The 23,316-nt window shown below is 27.5% G+C and overlaps 3 protein-coding genes and 3 long non-coding RNA genes across 7 annotated transcripts in view; 3 read left to right on the forward strand and 3 right to left on the reverse strand.

The window, feature by feature from the left end:
* The first annotated feature begins 5,442 nt into the window (after window positions 1–5,442).
* LOC136075000 (uncharacterized) lies at window positions 5,443–7,152 on the forward strand. Its single transcript, XR_010635629.1, has 3 exons — window positions 5,443–5,566; window positions 6,639–6,752; window positions 6,843–7,152. It is a non-coding gene; the product is annotated as an uncharacterized LOC136075000 (long non-coding RNA).
* On the reverse strand, window positions 6,630–9,728 carry LOC136074998 (sentrin-specific protease 2-like). Its single transcript, XM_065787189.1, has 15 exons — window positions 9,434–9,728; window positions 9,228–9,293; window positions 9,080–9,133; window positions 8,954–9,007; window positions 8,838–8,882; window positions 8,708–8,764; window positions 8,590–8,635; window positions 8,200–8,374; window positions 7,958–8,044; window positions 7,750–7,815; window positions 7,539–7,627; window positions 7,349–7,454; window positions 7,004–7,109; window positions 6,813–6,902; window positions 6,630–6,733 (listed from the first exon to the last, which is right to left on the reverse strand). The coding sequence occupies exons 8-14, from the start codon at window positions 8,326–8,328 to the stop codon at window positions 6,817–6,819; spliced, it is 669 nt and encodes a 222-aa protein (XP_065643261.1). The 5' UTR covers window positions 8,329–8,374; window positions 8,590–8,635; window positions 8,708–8,764; window positions 8,838–8,882; window positions 8,954–9,007; window positions 9,080–9,133; window positions 9,228–9,293; window positions 9,434–9,728; the 3' UTR covers window positions 6,630–6,733; window positions 6,813–6,816.
* LOC136075001 (uncharacterized) lies at window positions 7,235–8,136 on the forward strand. The gene is made up of 2 exons (XR_010635630.1): window positions 7,235–7,638; window positions 7,940–8,136. It is a non-coding gene; the product is annotated as an uncharacterized LOC136075001 (long non-coding RNA).
* Window positions 9,729–9,783: 55 nt separating the features above from the next.
* LOC136074999 (KRAB-A domain-containing protein 2-like) lies at window positions 9,784–10,955 on the reverse strand. Its single transcript, XM_065787190.1, has 5 exons — window positions 10,872–10,955; window positions 10,511–10,744; window positions 10,245–10,351; window positions 10,002–10,164; window positions 9,784–9,912 (listed from the first exon to the last, which is right to left on the reverse strand). The coding sequence occupies exons 2-5, from the start codon at window positions 10,682–10,684 to the stop codon at window positions 9,796–9,798; spliced, it is 561 nt and encodes a 186-aa protein (XP_065643262.1). The 5' UTR covers window positions 10,685–10,744; window positions 10,872–10,955; the 3' UTR covers window positions 9,784–9,795.
* A 2,220-nt stretch (window positions 10,956–13,175) lies between these two features.
* LOC136074722 (uncharacterized) lies at window positions 13,176–14,707 on the reverse strand. The gene is made up of 2 exons (XR_010635372.1): window positions 14,589–14,707; window positions 13,176–13,373 (listed from the first exon to the last, which is right to left on the reverse strand). It is a non-coding gene; the product is annotated as an uncharacterized LOC136074722 (long non-coding RNA).
* An 84-nt stretch (window positions 14,708–14,791) lies between these two features.
* LOC136075004 (NACHT, LRR and PYD domains-containing protein 3-like) overlaps window positions 14,792–23,316 on the forward strand; it is a 40,998-nt gene continuing 32,473 nt past the window's right edge. Inside the window, exons 1-3 of one of the 2 annotated variants that reach the window (XM_065787193.1) lie at window positions 14,792–15,056; window positions 18,574–18,627; window positions 21,393–21,677. In XM_065787193.1, the coding sequence (XP_065643265.1) occupies window positions 15,032–15,056; window positions 18,574–18,627; window positions 21,393–21,677 (364 nt within the window). In that variant the 5' untranslated portion in view covers window positions 14,792–15,031. The remainder of the gene's footprint in view (window positions 15,057–18,573; window positions 18,628–21,392; window positions 21,678–23,316) is intronic. The other variant, XM_065787194.1, reaches the window with a different exon arrangement.

Below are 23,316 nucleotides of genomic sequence, written 5' to 3' on the forward strand. Positions count from 1 at the left end.
AGAACTTCTGTAGGCTTTTTATCACCCAAGCACATGGATTTTTTATCAGATAGTGGAAGATGCATGTTTAAGGGAACTAAATAACTTATTCTGTTCATGGCAGACTTAAGGCCACTGTTGTTATGGGTAATCTATCAATGCGCGTTGAACGCAAAAAGTGATTTTTGGCAGGTTACTTCTTCCCAGGTCCTTGTATTAACATAATTTTTGTTTCATAAAATAAGTGTATGTCTTAGTGTCTTTTAAAAACACCTAAGAAAATTACGTGCAAGTATTGGCCTTAAGAGATATAAGAGCTCAAAGTTAGGGTAAAATTTCAAATTTAGTGGTTTCGGACCACGATTTCTAAAGGACCAAAAATGTAACTATGTTAAATTTTTACTTTTACTATAGAAATCTACCCAGATTAGCAAAAAAATTAAAAAGAAATGTTTCTGTCATAATCATGTTGCTAAAACTGCTCCTCAAAGTAGCAATTGCACTCCATGCGCAAAATTTTCTCAAAATGGGCCAATATTTGGGACCCAATATCTTCAAAATAAATAGGAATTTTCGAAAAAAATTTTAACAGTGGCCTACTTTCATTGTCTTTTACAAAATATCTGAAAATGAGAACAATTTGAAGATATCACTTCCAGACTTTGCCTAGATTTCTCAGACAATTGCTCTTAAAAGAAAGACTCTCATCCAGCCAAACTTTAAGGTACTTCACAGTTTTTGACGAAGTTAATATTTTTTCATTAATGTTAACACTGAATTTTTCCTTGTTTTTTTGGTTTTTGGTTTTAAAGACAACTATTTTAATTTTTGTAGCGTTTAGTGAAATTTTATTTGCTTTAAGCTAACCATGAGCGAGGCTAGGTTCTTTCAAACCGAGACGAGACCGAGACGAGAAGTTAGTATTTCTCGTGAGACCGAGAACGAGACGAGACGAGAAATTTAACAATTTTTGAAAACAAATTTATTAAAATCCAAGTAAAAAAAAAAATGTAAACATGGTTTTGACAAATAGACACAAATGACATTTGTCAAATGTAAACAACTTTTTCAAATATTATTTCAGAATTTTTTTGCCAAACTTTTCCAACAAGACAATGTTTTCTCTGATTAAGATGATTTGTTCTACTTTTTCTGGGTGTAAGTTGTGTCTGGATGATCGGATGACATTTCGACCTGAGCTAAAAACTCTCTCTGATTTAGTTGAACTTGCTGGAATAGCTAAAATTTGTCTAGCTAATGAAGAGAGTTCTGGCAATGTATTTGAATGCAATTTCCACCAATCCAGAATTGGAAAGTCTTTTTTGGCATCAGTTTTGATATTCATACCGGCAAATTTTGCTCAAAATAGGATTCAGTTCAGATGTTGGCTCTTGTGTTTCAAGTCTGACGTTTAACTTGCGCTTCAGTTTTGAATTAGGGGACAAATCTGCTGAAAGGACTCTGGCAACAGGTTGGCACTCAACATTATCCTTAACCTGTGAGGCTAACCATTCTTTTGTTGTTTGAAATTTTTTGAAGAGCTTCAAGTGAAGTCCCTTTAAAGCAGAATTTAAGTAGTTTGCTGCAGTACTCAATAAGTTTCCAGTGTGACAAAGAGGAAATCTTTTCTCAATGCAGCTTTTCAAGTTTTTTGCATACAAGACACCGTAGCCACTTTTTCCATCAGTCTCAATAAATTGATCAATTTTGTCATGGATTTAATAAAGAGAATCGGCGACAGTGTTAATTGTTGGAATAGACTCAGCCGACTACGTTTCTGTAGCTTCTTTAAGTGGTGCAAAAATTTCTACTGCTCCCTCGATTGATTTCCACTGTGATGCACTGATGGTCTTTGAAGAAAAAATATCTTCATTTGCACATAAGCTGATAAATTGCACTATTTAGTTGTAGAACAGAAGCCACGCAATCCAGTTCACTATTCCATTTTGTGTCAACAGATTGGCGTAACTGTCAAAAATTGATTCCTTGAGCGTCTGATTCTGATTCAAGCAACTCAGCTGCAACTGTTGACTGGTGAGTTAAAGATGCCAAATCTTTGCATGTTTGCATCGCATCATCCATTCCAGCAGTCATTCCAAATGAGTCTCGAACTGCACATTGCAAAATATGATTGTTGCACAAGTATTGGTCAAGGCGCTTTGACAATTTGACTGCAAGTTTCATGTTTCTTGCCTGGTCGTTCACGCAGTACATTGGCAAATCAGCAGGCAAATTTAGTTCTTCTTAGAAAGAATTCAGCTTTCCTTCAATTAAGATACCTGTGTGTCTGCCTGGGAACTGTTGGACATGGGGTGTCCAGTGATGTAGTCTCCAATTTTCGTCAATAGCATGAATAGTCCAAGAAATGTAGCTGTCCTGAGCTCTAGAAGTCCAAAGGTCAGAAGTAAATGCAGCACTTTTTAGATTTGGCATAATCTCCGTTATTATGCTCTTCATTCCAGCTTGAACTTCTCTTGACCGAATTGAAAGCTTTCTTGAATATGTTGTTCTGTGATGAAGGCTCAGTTTAGGGTTTGCAATGTCAAACAATTTCTTGAAACCTCTTCCTTCGACTGCTTATTGACTAACTTATGTCGAGTCATTTTGTTCGATAATTTACAGTGAAAACTTTCTATTCCTTCTTCAGACCCCGATAAACTTATTTTTGTGCACAAAAAATCCGAGATGCATCACCATCATGTGAATTAAAAGGCTTGTCCCAAAACCGCCAACCGTTTTAAGACCACTGGCTAGGGTAGCTGTTAAACAACAATCTCTAGAAGCAGAATGAACCTCTTTGCATGCGATTACAGCAGCTTCCTCTGAAGAAATATTCGCTTTTGTTGAAGAAACAGCTTTCGACCACTTATCAAAATCTCTCAATACTGCAAGTATTTGTTTAGAGTGATCAGAAAGTGGAATTGTGGCGTAATTGGGAAGAGATTCACACAATCTCTTTACATCGTTCCCATGAAATTTCGAGTAGACAATATCCTCAGCCTTCCTATCCATGTTAAGGTTCCATCTTTGCACTATTTCTTGAAAGAATCTTTCTGTTACCTTGGAACTTTTTAAATAACACATTCCCAATTTTTATTTTGCAATGTAGAATAGGAGGATTAATCAACTTCTTTGGGACATCAATCAATGGGCTTTTCCTCGCAACAATTTTTCAATTCTTAACAAAAATTTCAAAAGTTTCATTCCAAGCTGGATACTATGTAAAATCGATCAAATCAGGGCAACTTTGACTTCCCTTTTCAAATGGTTTCTGACAGAAGAAACATGGATAAATCATACTACAACTGAGTCCATAATTAGTCGTAAGGTAAGATAAATCACCGCCTAGATAAACCGTAAATCCAGCATAAATTAAGGTTTCGTATTGAGTGCTGAATTTGTGATCTTTCAGAGAAGCGTAAGTATCCGATCCGGTCCGGCACTGAATGGGCAGAGCATTATAGTACGATGACGGTTTGTCGTAAAATATAAAAGCAACAGTTGCTGTTACTCTTCCGTTCCCTTTGTCAACAGAAAGCAAAACTTGCTTACTCTCTCGGCCGTTCAGCTTTAAGCGAGAAGTTCTCTCTAATAAAACTTTGTCAACTTTGTCCCGCACAAAACCTCCAGCTATATTCTCTTTGAAGCTAATCATTTCCTCAAGATCTTTCCTTGCTTTTTCGAGCATTCTTTTTGACAAAATCGATCTTTCAAACTTTTTTATAGCGAAAGAATTCACCTTTGCCATTCCCATGTTCGATAACTTTGCACTCCTTTTCAGGCCCAGCCCTTCTTCGGGTGAAACAGCAATATAAACTTCCAAAAATTTGTTTGCGGCTTTTCGCTTAAAAGGTTTGACAATATGCGCATTGTTTAAAGCTCTGTTTCTGCTCTTTCGTTTCCGTCTCTTCAACTGATAGATGTCCGAAGCTTGCTTTAACTGATTTGTCTTGTCAAAAACGTCCTTAAGATGATCTAATTGATTTTCGTAAAAAACAAAAAACAATAGAAATCAATAGAATAAAACATAAATATAAAAGAACAACAAACACTGGTACAAAAAAAATTCCGTAAACTTGAAAAAATGATTTCCACAATCTATTAGTCACTATCCAGCTAAGAAAATGTGAAAGTTTCAAAACATTTAGATGATCTAAAAAAAAAATTCAACGTTATAACTCGTTCTGAAATTTAACTTTATAAAATGACTTAGAAAGGCCAAAAAAGACTGTTTTTCTGGATTATCAAGATTTAGACCATCAAAATTCAGATATACCGTTTTGTAGAGCGTTTTGTAGTTTTGTAATCTTCTTTGTTCATTAGAATCCTAAAACTATTGAAGAAAATGATTCTGATACAGATTGTTTATGAACATTTAACACTCAAATAATTCTTTTATTATTCACCAATTGAAGATTTGCTTCAACATTTCTGTGATTTGTAAAAAGTGTCTATTCAAACGTACGAAAAATTGTTTTTGATTGAATCATATTTTAAAGCATTTCGAAAGTTCGAAATTTCGAACAAAATTTGGCTAAATGTAGGACCTAGGCTACTAAATAAGCCAATGACAATTTTTAAAAAAAATTTTTTTTGTGTTTTAAGAATGGGTTTCCATCAAGATTTTAGTTGAAAACGAGCTTTATTTGTATTTTGTTTTTTTTTTAATTCAGACGGTGCTAACCGACAAAATTGTTCAAAACTATATCCATAAATTAGAATAGCTTCTATCCGGACAAAAAAGTTTCTATCCGGACAGAAAATTGGGAAATTAAAAAATTAATAATAAATTCGACGTTTTTTTTTTCCTACCCCCTTTTTCCCTTTATCTTCATTTTGAGTTTTCTGACAATATTTTCTAAAGATATTTCGCATAAGCATTTTACATGTTTTAAAACTAAATTTTGTTTATTATAAATAATACATGAAGATAAATTGCAGTTCCTACTTGTGGACAGATGAGAGAAACAGAATGAGACCAGTATTTTTTAAAAAAAACCTTTTTGTTAAAGTTTAATTTTTAAATTAGTTTCTAAACATAGCTACTAATAGTGAAAGAAAATATATTTTCATAAAGAAAAAAGAATAAAATAATCCAGAAAAACTTTCTAAGCCATCTTATATGGTAAAATTTCAACGTGAAAAAACGTGATAACTTTTTTTTGGACGATCCAAATTTTTTGAAACTTTCACATTTTCTTAGCTGGATAGTGCCTAAAAGATAGTGGGAATCATTTTTTCATTTTTACGAAATTTTTTTTGTACACGTTGTGCGACGAGTTTATAAAAGCCTCGGAAAAAATAGGTCAGTTGTAAGTCCGTGCGTCCTAGAAGAATTATATTGACGCCATTTATTTTAAGTCCGTTTAAATGTGCGCTGTAATAAAATATCACATCCGCCTAAAATATCACATCCCCCATAAAAAATCCGAAATCGAGAATGCGTTTTCAAGTTATTGCACTTAGAAGTGTATCTAGAACGTCCGAAATATTTATGTACAAAAACAATAAAATTAAAAACGCAACGATCAAGATTTATAAAATGGTTTGTAAATAAATATACTATAAATGAAGTCAGCATTAAATGGTAATATATTTAAAATTCATACTTATGAAATTTTGATCTTAAAATATTGCCTGACAATGATTATATAGATTACACATGGGGGATGTGATATTTTAGATACTAAATACTAATACTTTTCATTATTTTAAATGTTACATAGGGGGATGTAACATTCTAGAAGCCTGGATAAGGGAATATGATATTTTACATAGGAATTTCAGCTTCTTATTGTGATATATATACAGATTACACATGGGGGATGTGATATTTTAGATACCAAATACTAATACTTTTCATTATTTTAAATGTTACATAGGGGGATGTAATATTCTAGAAGCCTGGATAAGGGGGATGTGATATTTTACGTAGGAATTTCAGCATCTTATTGTGATATGTGTATAAATTATACACGAGGGATGTGATATTTTAGATATTAAATACTAATACTTTGCAGTATTGTAAATGTTATGTAGGGGGATCTCTTTCGCACTCTATTTTATAAGCAAATTCTTTTTTTAACTGATGTCTAACTTTTTGAACTCTAATGTAATTTGTAATACAATTTTATTGAATGCAAATTTGTTTTTTATTTACTTCAATGTCTTAAGTCAATTACTATATTTTACTTATTTTGACTTTTTGTGAAAAACCAAAAAAAGTTTGTTTATATGTTTAATAATATATTTCAAAATTTTCATGTGCTACAAATTTTTGCATGTTGATTTATATATATATATATATATATATATATATATATATATATATATATATATATATATATATATATATATATATATATATATATATATATATATATATATATGTATATATATATATATATATATATATATATATATATATATATATATATATATATATATATATATATATATATATATTTATATTTCTTCTTTTCTTTTTAAACTTCTAGCAGTGTTCCGCGAAAAACCTAAATAAATTGTATAAATTTATTTATTATGTTATAAAATGTATTTATTAAAGTTATAAGTATCAACCATTTTATTTGTTAATTTTTTACAAGATTTATTATGTTATAAATGTTATATTATTTATTATTAATTTTACTTTTTAGTAATAAATTTGTTCACAACAAAATGAAGTTTTATTTTTAAAAACAATGCATCCTATATGGTACCATCAATTTGGGATGCAAAAGTCACATTTTATCTAAAAATAAATATTTAAGGTTAAATCATTTTTCTATTTGAAAATAATGTTTAAAAGTAATTGAAATATTTCTTAATACCCATTTATCTTTTTTTTTGATTTTTTCTAGTTTTTGGACCAGTTTCACTTCCGCAAATACGACACAAACTATCCTGCCAACATTTTTGACCTATAGATTTAGCTTTATCAATTTTTTTTTGTTTCTTTTTAAATGTAATTTTATATGAAAGTAATATAAATATTTTTAACACTATAAACAACCTTACTAACCTCCTTCATCTAATAGTAGTTGCACCACTTTCTTCCTATATGCATTCACTTCTTCAATTGGAAAGGTGGTCACCAATTCTTCTCCATTTATATAATTTTCAGCAAACTAAAATAGGTCTGCATATATATATATATATATATATATATATATATATATATATATATATATATATATATATATATATATATATATCATAAGTGAGAAAATTCACACACATTTTGAAACTCAACTGTTGATGTTGTAAATACCAAGGTTATTTGTACACATAATGATAATAATAATATAAGAATAAAAACAATATAATATAAAATATATCATTTTTTCGTTTAGTTAAATAATGTTACCTTAAGGCAAAATACTCCACATGATATACTGTCAGCTGGTTTAGCATGTGGCGATGTTAATATTCCAAACTTTTCAATAATACCATATCTCTGTTGTAAGTAACGACTGAAGTATAATAGTATAAAAATTATAAAAGATGTAAAAACAAAATTTTGAGATACCAATCACTAGATTAAAAAGTCATCATACTTCCATTTTAATTCTTCTTTTTTTATGGAATTAATCGGCTCTCCCTTAGGGTTTATATAATGAATGGTTTTATCATCTGGTTTAATTATCTAAAACAGAAGTAAGTTTCAATGTTAAGTTTTAACTTTGGTTCCCTGTAAAAAAAGCTCACTGAAAATTAGGTTTCTTGAACTCAAAGAAGTTAACTATTTCAAAAAACTATTTTACATACAGCCAGCGTCCAATGGAATTTTGCCACCATGCAGCATATTAACATTTCTAATTTAAAGAGCTCTTTCTGTAAATAAATTTGTATTAATTAAATTATATATATAAATATATATATATATATATATATATATATATATATATATATAAAATTAAATTAATAACTATCATTAATTATTTGCATTATTTTTTAGCTAAAAGTTTGTGAATACCTCATGCCGTCTTTGTATTAAATCAGTATTAATTGGCAACTCGTCCAGTGAGAGCAACCCAGCTGGTGACAATACTTCGATTCGATTCTTCACAGCATTAATAAATGGAATGACATTCAATTTATTGTTTTATATTTAAATTAAAATTTTTTTAAATTTAAATAAAGATAAATTATTAATACTGTTTGTTTTTGTTTGTTTTGTACAAAAATTCAATTTTGAAGTATATTCATTAATCATACTTTTTTTTTACTGTTTACTAGTAGTTTTAGATAAATATAAACAACTTCGTCACTGAGACATTCGTTTAAAGTGTCTTGTAATGAATAATCATATATCTTGCAGCCACCTAAATCTGGATATATACCCATAATTGCTTTTACAGGGTTTACAATACGGAGATATTGTATTATTGACCTATTGATAAAATGTAATAATAATTAATTATTCAAGCATACATTCATCAAATAAAATAACGACAGTATTACATTTACAGAAAGATAACATAATGTTATAAATTTGTAGACCTTCTATTTTTTCACCGGGTAGGGATAATGTTTAAAATTAATTTTATTTAAGTAAGTTTACATAGAAATCTTCAGTTTACTAGTGCGCCACTGAATAATATATACCTTTCACTATCTTCAACTATGCAGCTTTTTTTTGTATATAATGTCTCTAGAAAATTGCACATAAATTAAAATAAAAAGCCAACATGAAGGTATTTGAAGAAAATTTTTTAATACATACCTTCACTATCTTCAACTACAGAGCTTTTTATTGTCTCCTCTGCCTTATTTGTCTCGTCTATAAAATTGAACATAAATATAAAATGATAGGCTAACAAATATAAATGAAACTGTAATTATTTAATGCATACCTTCACTGTCTTTAACTGCGAAGTTTTTTATTGAATCTGCCTCCTCTACAAAACAAACCATACATTAAATAAAACGTTAACAATTATAAATAAAAAGGTAATTTTTTATTACATACCTTCACTATCTTCAACTAGAAAGCTTTTTATTGTCTACTCTGCCTTATTTGCCTCTAAAAAATTGGATAGAAATTAAAATAAAAAGGTAACAAATATAAATGCAAAGGAAATTTTTTAAGACATACCTTCACTATCTTTAACTACAAAGCTTTTAATTATCTGCTCTGCCTTATTTGCTTCTAGAAAATTGAACAAAAAATAAAATATGGAAAAAAAATGCTTAGGCAGACCAAAAGTTGAAACATAAAAAGAAAATCTGTTGTTACTATTTACCCTCTATGCTTTCCACCAATGAATGTTTTTTTTCGATTTCTATTTCATTTTTTGTTGTAATTGTTTCTAAAGTAGAGGGTACAAAAGTCTTTCAAATTAGAAAATATTGGTTGTCTAGCAATAATATTCATGAAACTCTTTAGCTTTCTTTTTAAAAGTTAAAAAAAGTAGTTATTGGAAAGCTTGTATATAAGTTGTGCGCATACCTTTATCACAAATGCCTTCGAGAAATTTCTTAACATGGGCTCTTTTGTGGGTTCCTTTTATAATAACTTTATTACTACTCAGTTTGTAATTTCCACATTTTGTAATATCGCTTACTTCATAAGGTCCTTTAAACCGTGGCTTGAAAGCTGCGCCTTTGCTTCTCCTCCCTCTAATATCAAGTAACAAAACTTTGTCCCCAATTTTAATGCATTCTTCCATAGATTTGATATTTTTTGAAACTCTTTTATCGTAATATTTTTTTTGTTTCTTTTGAGCTACTGTAATGTTCTAAAATTTATAACTATTGTAATTAGAAAAAAAAAAAAAAAAAAAAGATGGTATATTAAAAATTAAATTAAAGTTAAGTGGTATAAGTGATTACTTTAGTGACCAAATTGGTTAAGTTTTCAATATGAATTTTATTTTTTTCGATTTCAGCTTTAACTTCATCTTCATTTGCGGGGAAAATACCGACCTCCTAAATAACAATGCATACTGGTATTGGTATACTAAATTATGAGTGTAAAGTAAATATAATTGTTTAAAATGATATCCAAATATACTTACTTCTTTGAACTCACTTCTGCAAACAGGTGAACGACCACCAAACATCAACTCAAAAGGTGACACTTTTGTAGACGTTTGTCTTTCAATTCGTAATGGATATAAAACTATATCTAGAAACTCATCCCGGTTTGACTGGTTTTCGTCGACAAGTTTTCTGATTTTTCTAATTAACGTAATTTCAAAATAATGATGTTATTATCATTATTTTATTTTGAACTTAAACAATAATAAAATAATGCACACCTTTTTACATTTTTATTTGTATTTTCATCTTGTCCATTTGTTTGAGGGTGATAAACAGCAGTTCTTCGTCGTTCGATACCCAAGATCTTATATACCTCATCGTTTAACTAATTAAATAACGGGAAAAAATGAATTATTTTTATTTACTTGCTATTTTAAATGCTGTATTATACAAAATCAAAAGGTTTTATTCTAATTCATCCTTAAAGGATTCGACCTAATGTTGTTTTTACGGGTCTGCATTATATAAAAAAATTAAAAATTACCTCATTGCAAAACTCAGTTCCATTGTCAGTAAGTATGACGGATGGAAAACCAAAGGTTGTAACTAAATTCATAATCGCTCTTGCTACCGTTATTGCTTCCTTATTTGGTAATGCGTAAGCAATAGGCCATTTAGAAAATAAATCGGTACAACTCATGAAGTATCTGTTACCCATTGATGTTTTAGTAAATGGTCCGGCGAAGTCTAAACCAATAATTTCCCATACTCTTGTGGTCTAAACACAAAATTTCAACATAATGCAACATAAGAAAGTAAACATAATACGTTATACATTCGTATAATATACTAAATTAAAGATTCCGAATTCTAGAAAGATATTTAAAAACACTTTATTAAGTTACCTTTATGGAATGTAAAGGTTCGGATGCGGAAAGCAGTTGACCCGATGTTTGACATCGAATGCATTGTTTTATCTATTAAAAGAGTTATTTTTTTATTCTTTTTTTAACCTTTTATCTTATTTTCCCAAGACCGATGGTAGTGGTTTTACAACTCTACTATGATAATAAAATAAAAATAATGCAATTAAATAAATTTAAAAGCAAAATACTTTATTTATTTTTTAATATCTCCGGTAATATTGGGCCAATAATGTTTTTCCATTATTTTCATTATTGTTTTGTTTGTGCCACCATGACCCCCTAAAGGACTATCATGTTCCGCAGCAAAAATTTTTTTTTGCTCTTCCGCATCCACAACAATATCCGCATAATATAAGTTTCCACATATCTTTACTCTACGCTTCAACTTGTTATCTAAGGGTAGTAAATATTGAACAAGTATACTTTCAATTTCATTTATTTCAATGAAATATTTGAATTTGAGTTTTGTTTTTTATTACCAGTACCTAGCACACAATAACTTTTTGACGCATTTCTCAAACTTCGTTTTTCATCTTTTCGAAAACCCGCTGGATAAGTGCTCTCTCTTAAATATGCTAAAATATTTTTAAAGTAATGTTCGTTTTTTTCCATTTTTAACTTTTGAGTTTTTCAAAATTGTAATGAGTACATCAAACCTGTTTACATATTCCGAATTAGGGACTATTTATATACATACATAATCGTAATAAAATCAATAAGTATGTCTTAATGGCTCATACGGAAAGCATTTAGGCTACATATACAATATACGATAAATGTGCTGTACACTTTTGACTTTTATTATACTAAATTATGTCTTTCGTACGGAAAAAACACAACATTTAATATCATTTATTTTGTAGAGAAATTTATTGTTTTCTTTTAGTTTTGTCTTTTAAAATGTATGCCTATCTTTGTAACGCTTATATTTATATTTTCTAATACTTATGTTTTTTACCTCTAAAAACGTCTATTTCCACATGCAAGGGTTGCTGACGGCTTTGCCGAAAGATAGTGACTTATGTTGTGGTCTGAAGAGGCTTTTAGTTGACTAACCTGTAGGACTAGCCCTGGTAGGTAAAGTGTGACTCGGTAAGGCAAGTAGTAGAAGGGGGATAAATTTCAATGCCTACTTAGTATTAAGATTACACGTAGAAAATTAAACAACTTAGATTAAATTAAGTTGAAGAAAAATAAAAATATTTAATAAGTAGAATAGAAACTTTTGAATAAAAAAGTAACAAGAATATTATTTAAATATTTTAAATGTTTTTTAAAGATGTTTTGAGACCAGTGCGTAATAAAATTTGAATAGCTCTGGGTTTCTGACACGTCAGACGAAGGTACATTCAAAACAAAAATTTGTGCGCTCAACTTTTAACCTCAAATAATAAATATTTACTAATAGAATTTCACTTCACTTTGCTTAAACTCATTCCTTTCCTGATCTGCGGAATTTTGTTACCACGGCTACGCGTTTGTACTCGACTCGTTGAATTGAAATTAAAAAGTCTTTCATATGCCAATCGATATAGTCAATTTTTTTATCTAACTTAATCATTTTAATTAAACCACCACGCTTTCATCCTTATTTTAAACTTGTCAAATTCCTCGCTATCTGGCTGTCATTATAAGCACGATTTTTAATTGTTGTTGAAATCCTCGTCGTACAATGTGGGACACGGTTTAAAGCATTTGTATCATTAAGTAAATAAAGAAACCAAATATTCTAAGTGTGTACGAATATAAATTTTTTATTATTGCTCAACTGTTTTGTTGTCGAAATGATTAAAATATTCGCGAAAGCATTTCGATGTCGCAGTGGGCTTAAAACAACAATAATCAACATGCTGTTTTGATTTCAAATTAGTTAACAGTAAATAATCGCAATTCCCAAATTTTTTATGTTCGTCTTTTCCATAATATTATACAGTACTATAAATATACTACAATGTACATACAGTATTGGTACAGTATTCTTTATCATTACACATTGATATTTGATGTTTCTTAATAAAAAAATTCACAATGATTTTACATTTATCACTATAAATATATATATAAATCGATTTCTAAACTGGACTTGGGAAGATTCAAAATTGATTCAAGAATCAGTGGAACCTTCTCTCATACCACCCACAAAAAAACGTTAATTTAATCATACTTTAAAATTGTTACTTTATTGGGATAATAAAGAAGCTTCTTTTATTTAATAAAAGATTCCAAATATTTTCTAGCCCTCTCTCCTTAAAATTAAAAATATACAAAAAAAACAAACAACAATGACAAACAGTAATTATTTCTTTTCCTTAAATGTTTATGCACTAACACATAAAAATACAAGCATAAAAATGTGTTCGTTGTGTTCTTTTTGAATCTTTAGAACTCATTAACTCGTTCAAAGTCTTATGCATTTTAAAAACCCTTTTCAAAGTCTTGGTTGAACAATTTTGCATTTTTTAATTGTTAGCTCAATCGCATCTAAATTAAATAGAAGATTAAATTAAACATTAAAAAGCTAAAAAAAATAATGAAAATAAAGAATACAAAAAAATGTAAAATTATTATTAGCTTTGTAAATAAACATAAATTGTATACATATATATCTCATATATTTTTATCCAAACAAGCTCCAACAAAGCTGAAAGAAATAAAAAAGAGCTACCACTATTTCAGTATATGTGTTGACTAATTATCACAATAAGAAGCTGAAATTCCTACGTAAAATATTACATCCCCCTTATCTATGATTCTAGAATATTTTATCTCCCAATGTAATATTTTAAATACTGCAAAGTATTAGTATTTGGTATCTAAAATATCACATCCCCAATGTATAATTTATATATATATATCACAATACGAAGCTGAAATTCCTATGTAAAATATCACCTCCCCCTTATCCAGGCTTCTAGAATATTACATCCCCCTACGTAACATTTACAATACTGCAAAGTATTAGTATTTAATATCTAAAATATCACACCCCTCGTGTATAATTTATATACATATCACAATAAGATGCTGAAATTCCTACATAAAATATCACATCCCCATTATTCAGGCTTCTAAAATATTACATCCCCCTATGTAACTTTTAAAATAATGAAAAGTATTAGCATTTGGTATCAAAAATATCACATCCCCATTGTGTAATCTGTATATATATCACAATAAGAAGCTGAAATTCCTACGTAAAATATCATATCCCCCTTATCTATGCTTCTAGAATATTTCATCTCCCTATGTAACATTTTAAATACTGCAAAGTATTAGTATTTGGTATCTAAACTATCACATCCCCCATGTGTGATCTGTATACATATCACAATAAGTAGCTAAAATTCCTACGTAAAATATCACATCCCCCTTATCTATGCTTCTAGAATATTTCATCTCCCTATGTAACATTTAAAATAATTAAAAGTATTAGTATTTGGTATCTAAAATATCACATCCCCCATGTGTAATCTGTATATATATCACAATAAGAAGCTGAAATTCCTATGTAAAATATCACATCCCCCTTATCCAGGCTTCTAGAATATTACATCCCCCTATGTAACATTTAAAATAATGAAAAGTATTAGTATTTAGTATCTAAAATATCACATCCCCCATGTGTAATCTATATAATCATTGTCAGGCAATATTTTAAGATCAAAATTTCATAAGTATGAATTTTAAATATATTACCATTTAATGCTGACTTCATTTATAGTATATTTATTTACAAACCATTTTATAAATCTTGATCGTTGCGTTTTTAATTTTGTTGTTTTTGTACATAAATATTTCGGACGTACTAGATACACTTCTAAGTGCAATAACTTGAAAACGCATTCTCGATTTCGGATTTTCTATGGGGGATGTGATATTTTAGGCGGATGTGATATTTTATTACAGCGCTCGCATTCGAAATGTCAACATTGCAAAATGAAAAGTAAACATTTGCTAATGCGATGTGATATTTTGACAATAAGTTTTATGGCGTTTAGAACGTCTTAAGTTCTTGTTCTTACAACTGAGTACTGTGGTTAGTAATGTTCTTTTATATCATGTTATGTGTTAAAAATAACTACCATCGTATTCAAAATGGAATGGAGTAATTGTTACCAAAAGTGCAATAGTTATATTTAATGTTTAATCTTCCAGGTGTTTTAGGTACTATTTATATATGTTTTTATTTTAATCTTTATCATGTGATTGTATTTTTTAAATTTGATAAAATTGTTGAAATAGTTTATCGTAACTCACTTTTCAAAAAAATAAAAAAGATATATAGCACATGAGGGGTTGAACCTGTGTATTCATACTGTAATTAAGCAGTATGTGTTCATACTGTAATATATTCATACTGTACTTCATATTGCACTCATGTAGTTGCATTGAAAATAAAACTTTAATAAACTTAATAAAAAGTCTAACTTTTTGAAAAAAAAAGTTAAACTTTTTATTATTAAAAAATACACGGTCAAGACAAGTTTGGTTTTATCACCAAGTCCACTTCCTATCTTTTTTTTTTTAATACTAGGTATGACAAAAAAAAAAAAAAAAAATGATTAATGTAATGTAAAAAAACAAATATGAATGTATGAAAATGCATTCATATTTATTTATACTCAGTAAATGTAATCATATTGAATATGAATACATTCATATCATTCATATAATATAGTAACTCTCATTTTTTCTTTTTTTAAACTAGTATTTTTGTTATAAAGTATACATTCAACACAGATAAAAAATAACAATCATTTATTCATATTTGTATCATATTACAAAGTAATTTGATAACACATTTTATCTTATCATAATACAAAGTAATATGATAAGAACGTATGTGTGCTTGTCATTTTTTAGATATGTACTTGCTTGACACAGTTCCAAGATTTGACTCAAGCAGATTTAAAATAACTCAAACAGCTTTAGAAAAGATATTTATATTTCTTTGTTTTTTGCTTATCTAATCTTGATAACTTAGTAACAGCCCTTAGTTTGTATTAATTATTTTCACCTTATTAAATAAGGTCTTTTGTTTGTTTGTATAACATTTTATTTATTAAGTTTAAGATATATTAAAAAAATTCATTTTATTTATCTTATTTTAAAGTTTTTAACTCTTTAAAATAAATATTATAAGTCACAATCAAGTGGTTGCTATAGTTATCCAATTTTTTAATTTAAAAATAGTTTTTGTTATTGTATTTTATATTTAATAAGTTGTTTATGAGTAATAGTTTCCATTGTTTAGTTTTTTCTGTTCAGTAGATTATAATTTTGTAACGTAAATATTTTGAAAGATATCCATTAAACATAATTGTATAATCAATCTTTGTAAGTTAGTAAATTATAGTATTGACAGATAGAATACTAGAAAAGCGTGATTTAAAAAATTACTACAGTTAGAATTTTTTAATTCTATTATTTTTGTTTGTTGGGTGTGAGCAAAAACTTCATTAAATAAAGAAGTTTTTAAGAAAACTTCTTTGAAACTTCTTTAAAACTTTTCTCTTAAGAAGTTTTTAAGAAAACTTTTTAAAAATAAAGTTGTCTTGTAAAATCAAAATGTAAAAATAGTATTTAAAAATAGTATTTATATTTAATTAATTAAATTAAATTAACAATAACAAATAAGAAATATAAATTTGTTGAAAAAAGTTTAGAGTTAGCACATTTAAAACATGAAAATTTTGATTTGAAAAAAAAGTTAAAATAAAACTTTAAAGAATGCTTTTACTTCTTTTTGTTTTTATAAAATTTGTAATTTGTAATATAAGTGATTTTATAATTTACTTTTTATTATGCCTAACAAATATTAAAAATTTAGGTATTTTTGGTATAATAAGTATTGATCAAGTGACTCTGGTTTTTAAACTATGAAGTAACTTATTTTATTTACAATTTTCGCAAAAAGGAGATTTTGTCCTTTATCAAACTATATGCTAGCAAGTTCACCTACTTTTTAAATATGTTTATATACTATTTTTTAAATATGTTTTTAAAAAAGAAAGATGATCTAATTTATTAATATAATTAAATCTATTTAAATGATCTAACATAAAACCTAACTTAAAAATTATAACAGTATTCTATATAAAGATAAATAAGAGCTTTTTAAAGAATGGAATTTGAAATAGGAGTAAAAAAACAGGGAGACAAAGAAAAGTAAACTTAAAGATAAAATTCAGAAAAGAAAAGTAAACTTCATGATAAGCTGTTGCTATTTGTTGTATTACGGCTAGCTAATCAAAAAGTTATGGTTTTATATCAAGACTAGATTATATAGTTTTATCATCAGCAAATAAAACTAATTTTATCAGTAAAATTGACAAGAAGGTATTAATAAAAATTTGAAAACTTTAAGTTTGAAAAAGATCTCACTTCTGTTACAGCATTGTGCTCTCAGTGGTTGGTGAACTTTAATTCAGATAAAAAGTCATGACATTCAAGACTGTTGCTACCTGTTGTATAATGGCTAACTTATTAGAATGTTTTTGATATGGTTTTATATTATAACTGGAATATATATTTTTATAATTATGCAACAATATATTAAGATAAAATTGTTGTATCTTTAGCTAATAAAACTAATTTAGAGCAGTTAGAGAAGAAAGGTTAAAAAGTTTTAAAACTTAAGTTTGGCACGACTAATCTAAAAACATATGATGAATGATTATGGTCAAGTATGGCGCTATTACAAGTTAATCAAATAAATCTCACTTCACCTATTCCATTTAATGCAGATTAGAGCATTTTTGTTATTTTAGTTATCAAATCATCAGTACAATGACAGTATCAAAATATTTATTACATTAGAAATTTGTTAAATTTCGACAAATTTGTTAAATTTACAAACATGATTAGAGCAGGGGATCTAGATTACAACCATGGTTTGAGCAAGGGGTCTAACTAAAATGCTAATAAGATTATTAAAGTTTATGACTTTTCTCATAATGAACTTATGAATATTTAAAATTTAACTTGCTATATTTTATATTTTATGTTAATATAAATTAATTAAGGAAACATGCTGTAAGTTATTTTATTTTCACTGTTTTTAGTTCGATGGAAAGAGATTTCCAATTTTACAGTAAACACTTAAAATAAACTAAGATCTATTTTTTTGTCTATATTTATCTTTCGACTTGGTATAGACATAAATTTGTGTACGAAAGCACTTTATAAATAAAAGTTATTTTGTAAAAATGATCTGAGACCAATTTTTTTTGTATATTTTATTTTCAACTTAGATAATATATGAGATAAAATGATACGAGAAGTTTAGTGTGTACAAAAGCACTTTTTTTGTACTAAAAAGTTTTTTTGCATGATTCTGGAATCCTTCATAAGCATTTAATACTGGTAAATAAAATCTCAGCGAAAAGTTAATCATAAAAACAAAGTTTTTGATATATGACTATATATAATACTTATTCAACAGATCATTATGTACATAGAGTAGTTTAACAACATATACTAAAGGTAAAAAAGTAAAACAACATATTCTAAAAGTAACTAAAACAGCAATTTTAAAAGTAATTAAGAATAGAACTACTATTTACCTTATTATGGGCCTTTTTCATCTTACTATGGGCCTGTATATATTAACTTTATATATTTTCTTGGTAGAAGCATATTTCTTATCTATTTATAATTTTGTTGTATTGATTATTTTAAGGTTTCTACGATAAAATGGGAAATGGTCTATTTAGCAGCTCAGTTGAAAAAGAAGGTATATGCTTTTTTTAGTTGATTTTTTTATTTGTTTAATAATTTTATTTTGAAACTTAAAATTATAAATCGGCAAACGTTATAACGACATCTGAAAACGTTAAACATTATAAATCCTGAAAATCAGTCAATATTATTAACACAATTCTATTCAGGAGAAGGGGTGGACATGGCAAGTTGCATTTCTTTTTACTCTTTGAGCTCTGCAGTTTAAGTAGATATTTATCATAAATAAAACCAAGAAACCTTTTGATTGTGAAACCTTATAGTGTTATAAACTCTTATTGTTTAATGTACAACACTTCCAATGTTATATTTATCTTTGAATAGTTTGGCACTGAATGTCCATATGTTATATTTATCTTTGAGATAGTTTGGCACTGAATGTCCATATCTTTTATAAAGTGCATCCATTTCAAAGTTGGTATTAGTGTTGTTATATAAAAAGAATCTAAACTTTTACTTTTAATGATTTTATGTTTAAATGATGTATGTATGTATGTATGCATGTATGTATGCATGCATGTATGTATGTATGTATGTATGTATGTATGTATGTATGTACAGTCGCGATCAAAAGTTTGGAGCATTGCATAAAAAAACACAGTTTTCATTAAATTCTTCATTTATTTTATCAAAATATATTAGTAACTATTTCAATTGACAAAAATAATATCTATGAAACATTAGTTAATGTTTTATGAATTGAATATTTGATATTAATACTTGGTATGATGTCCTTTAGCGTTTAAACAATTAGCTAAGCAGGTAGGCATAGAGTGAATGAGCTTTCTTAAATATTCAGAAATCATAAGTTGAGTCCATACCTGCCAAATTTTTTCTTGTAAATCATCCAAAGATAAACTGTAATGGCACCCCATATCATGATTTTAGGGCAATGTTTTACTGTAGAAAGCAAATACTGGGAGTTGTATCGTTGGCAAGGCGGGCGTCTAACACTTGTAGATCGACAACCAAACTGTTCGATTAGTGATTCATCACTAAAAATTACATCCTCCCAATCTTCCGCTGACCAGTGCTTGTATTTTTGACAGAAGGCGATTCGGTCTCTAATATTTTTTTGAGAAAGGCAAGTTTTTTTTGCCGGAACATGGCTATTTAAGTTAAATTGTTTGCACAAACGTCTTCTAATTGTCTTCTAATTCTAATCACAATTATCTTATAATTGTAATCACAATCATAATCGTCTTCTAATTCTAATCACAACACTTATTGCAACACCAGTTGGGAATATCTCAGATAAAATTTCAGATGCATTGGCAAACGGATGTGCTTTTGTATAACGATGAATGCAATGATCTGCCCTTTGAGTAATCACCTTTGGTCGTCCAGTTCTAGCTTTACTTTTAAAATTACCAGTTTCTTGATATCGCTTTAATGTTTTTATAATGCAGCTATGTGTTATGTTTAAACGTGCAGCAATAGAAGTCAAGGTCAATCCTTGTTCACGTAGAATAACAATCTGAGCACGTTTTTCTGTTGTTAATTTATTAGTTTTTCCCATAATTATTTTATTACTTTTTGCTAAAATAACAACAAGCTATGACTAAAACAAATTTAGAGGTTTAAAACATAACATTTTGCATGTATATAATAATAATACTCAAAATTTTCAATGTAAATAAATATTTTTAAACAAATATTTCAAATTTTCTGCAAATTTTTAAAGTGTTCCAAACTTTTGATCGCGACTATATGTAATAGTTCATCTAATACTGGTAGATTACTGATTATACCAGTAATCCGATACTGGATTACTGGTATAACCAGGCTTTTTTAGTACCAGTATTGAGCCAACACAATACCAGTATTTCCATATTGTGTTAACTCAAATAATATAATGAAAAAATATATGTGCAGGACTTGTGTAGGATCACTTTCTTAACGTAAAACACAAAATGGAATATTTAAAACTTCTAGGCATGAATAGCAACTCTTATTGAGCTTGTAATGAGAATATAAAATCACGCTTTCTCATGAGTTTGGGAAGAAGGAAATGATAAGTTGTTTGATTGATTTTTTATAAAAGTTTATTGATAAAATTTTTTAAAGATAAAAATTGTTTAATTTAAAAGTAAAACTCTTTCATCCTTCTATTAACAAAGCAGGGTGTAAACATTTTTGTGCATGATTTTTATTTTTATTTGTTTTTACATTTAGAAGCCAATACTTATAGCAATATGCATATTATTATGATTTTCTTAAAGAATAACAAACATTTTTTTTTTATTTAAGGCTATCTGAATATCTAAATATATTTGTATTATTTTATTTTGTGTGTGTGTGTGTGTGTGTATTAAAGAGATCCCTTAGTGGCGAGACAAGTTGTGTTCATAACATTAGAAAATAAGTTGAAAGTTAATTAAACTTTCCAAAACAAATTGTTGAATAAGATAATAACAAAAAACTTCTTAATTTTTAACGCCATTTTGTTTCTTCCGCAGGTAAGTTCCCGCTTTTTGACTATTTTTATTTTTTAAATGTGTTTACTTAAGTTTGTTAATTTTTATATTGCTTTTTATATTTCAAAACTTTAATCTTAACATTTTTAATGCATAATAGTTATTACCAATTATGACTTAATTATCTAATAAATTAATCTGTTGATCAATTTTTTAAATTCCTTATAAAATCCTTTTTATATACCCATAAACACCAATTTTTTTTTTGTTTTTTGTTTTTTTAAATTTATTTGCCTTTTCTTTTTTTTTTTATGCATTCAAAATTAAAATTTCTTATATTTAGTGTCTAGAAATGATTTGGCTTCTGATGAATTTATTTCAAAATGTTGTGGTGAAGTAAGCTATAATATTGGAAGTGATTGGTTGCGATGGGGAAAACACCTAGGTCTAAGTGATTCAGATCTTGATAACATTGGATCTGATAACAAAAATTGTTATGAGAAAGCTAATAATGTTTTGAAAAAGTGGAAGCAAAAAAATGGAAATCTTTCATGGGAGCAATTAAAAAAAGAATTGATGGATTTTAGCCGTTTAGATATTGTGAATAAAATTGAAACAAAATTTGAAGGTAACAATACTAAGCAAGAATCATATTTTATTTTTATTTTCTTCTATTTACTGATATATGTATGTTTGTATGTATATATATATATATATGTATATATGTATATATATATATATATATATATATATATATATATATATATATATATATACATATATATATACATATATGTATATATATATATACATATATATATATATATATATATATATATATATATATATATATATATATATATATATATATATATATATATATATATATATATATATGTATATATATATGTATATATATATATATATATATATATATATATATATATATATATATATATATATATATGTATATATATATGTATATATATATATATATATATATATATATATATATATATATATATATATATATATATATATATATATAAGTTCTTATAATAGTAGAAGAATAAATTTGTGGCTAAAATTTTTTGCTTTCGTTGTTTTGATATGTATTTAAAATGCTTAACTTAATATTTACGATTAACGGTTTTTCTATTTCTTGATATTTTTTAATAATTAATTTTTTTTTGAATTTTTTTAATAAATATTAAATATATTTTTTTATAATTTCTTATTTAAATAACGCTTTTTTTATCATCAAAATATTAGTAGATTATAACACAAGAATAATTTAAAATTCTTCTTCAAAACTATTAGTTGTAAGTTAAATAACAGATTTTCTCTTACTTTACTATTGTATATTTCCTATTAGGGGTCGTCCATAAAGTACGTACGCCAAAAATTTTGAAATTCGACCCCCCTCCCCCCTGTTGCCATGCGTACTTTTATGTCCCCACCCCCCTTAAAAGTACGTACGTTTCTCAAATACCCCCCCCCCTCAAATATCCCCCCCCCATCCCTCCTTTTTTTTTTTTTCTTAATTAAAAAGTTTAATTAAAAAAAAAAAGACGGAGGGTACCTTAGATACTTTATACTACCCCAAAGCTTTTTGCTTACGCATTTTAAAAACATCTTTAAATATAAATGCAAATAATAATATAAATAAATTAAAAATTTACTAATGTAAGTGTGTATTTGGGCGAAAGGTTTATGCGGCGGCAATAGTCGACGGAGATCCAGGTTCGATTCTCGGTGAAATCCAGGAAAACTTTTTTTGTTTTTTTAACGAATCAAATGTAAATAAACTATACTTAAGGTGGACGTTTTTTTCAGGCACCCCTCTTTAGTAAGTAAAAAACGAGTCTAAGGTGAGATCAGTAATATTGAAAACAAAGGGTAAAACGCAGTGGGAGGGAGCAACAGCAAATTTTGTGCCCTTTTGCTATTTTAAGAAGCTTTTTATTTTAGCAAAACCTAGCCACTGTGGACCAGAGTGACCGCCAGGTTAAGTTGTTCCCCAGGTCTGATTTTTCTTTTTCAATAGTTGGGTATACATTAGTAGACACCATTTATGACATTAAAAACTTCTGAGTGATTGGACAAAGTCAAAAAAAATTTGCTCAAAAATATTTATTTTTAGCCATAAAAATCTTTATAAATTAGGTGAAAACTCGGTTGAAAGTCCGCGAAATTATTAAATTGTATATACAATGGCGGACTGTTTACATAAAACGTGTGCTGTTTGTCTTACACAGTTCGGGAAA

Source organism: Hydra vulgaris, chromosome 01, assembly GCF_038396675.1.
Source record: "Hydra vulgaris chromosome 01, alternate assembly HydraT2T_AEP".
NCBI lineage: Eukaryota > Metazoa > Cnidaria > Hydrozoa > Anthoathecata > Hydridae > Hydra > Hydra vulgaris.

Excerpts from the sequence above, each read along its gene's own strand:
- LOC136074998 (XM_065787189.1), bottom strand. The coding sequence starts at position 8,328 with ATGGGTATATATCCAGATTTAGGTGGCTGCAAGATATATGATTATTCA. Across the intron at positions 7,455-7,538 it reads AAAGAAGAATTAAAATGGAA|TCGTTACTTACAACAGAGAT; the intron begins GTATGATGACTT and ends ATTATACTTCAG. Across the intron at positions 7,110-7,348 it reads GTGGAGTATTTTGCCTTAAG|TTTGCTGAAAATTATATAAA; the intron begins GTAACATTATTT and ends GACCTATTTTAG.
- LOC136074999 (XM_065787190.1), bottom strand. The coding sequence starts at position 10,684 with ATGGGTAACAGATACTTCATGAGTTGTACCGATTTATTTTCTAAATGG. Across the intron at positions 10,352-10,510 it reads GAACTGAGTTTTGCAATGAG|TTAAACGATGAGGTATATAA; the intron begins GTAATTTTTAAT and ends TTATTTAATTAG. Across the intron at positions 10,165-10,244 it reads ACAAATAAAAATGTAAAAAG|AAAAATCAGAAAACTTGTCG; the intron begins GTGTGCATTATT and ends TACGTTAATTAG.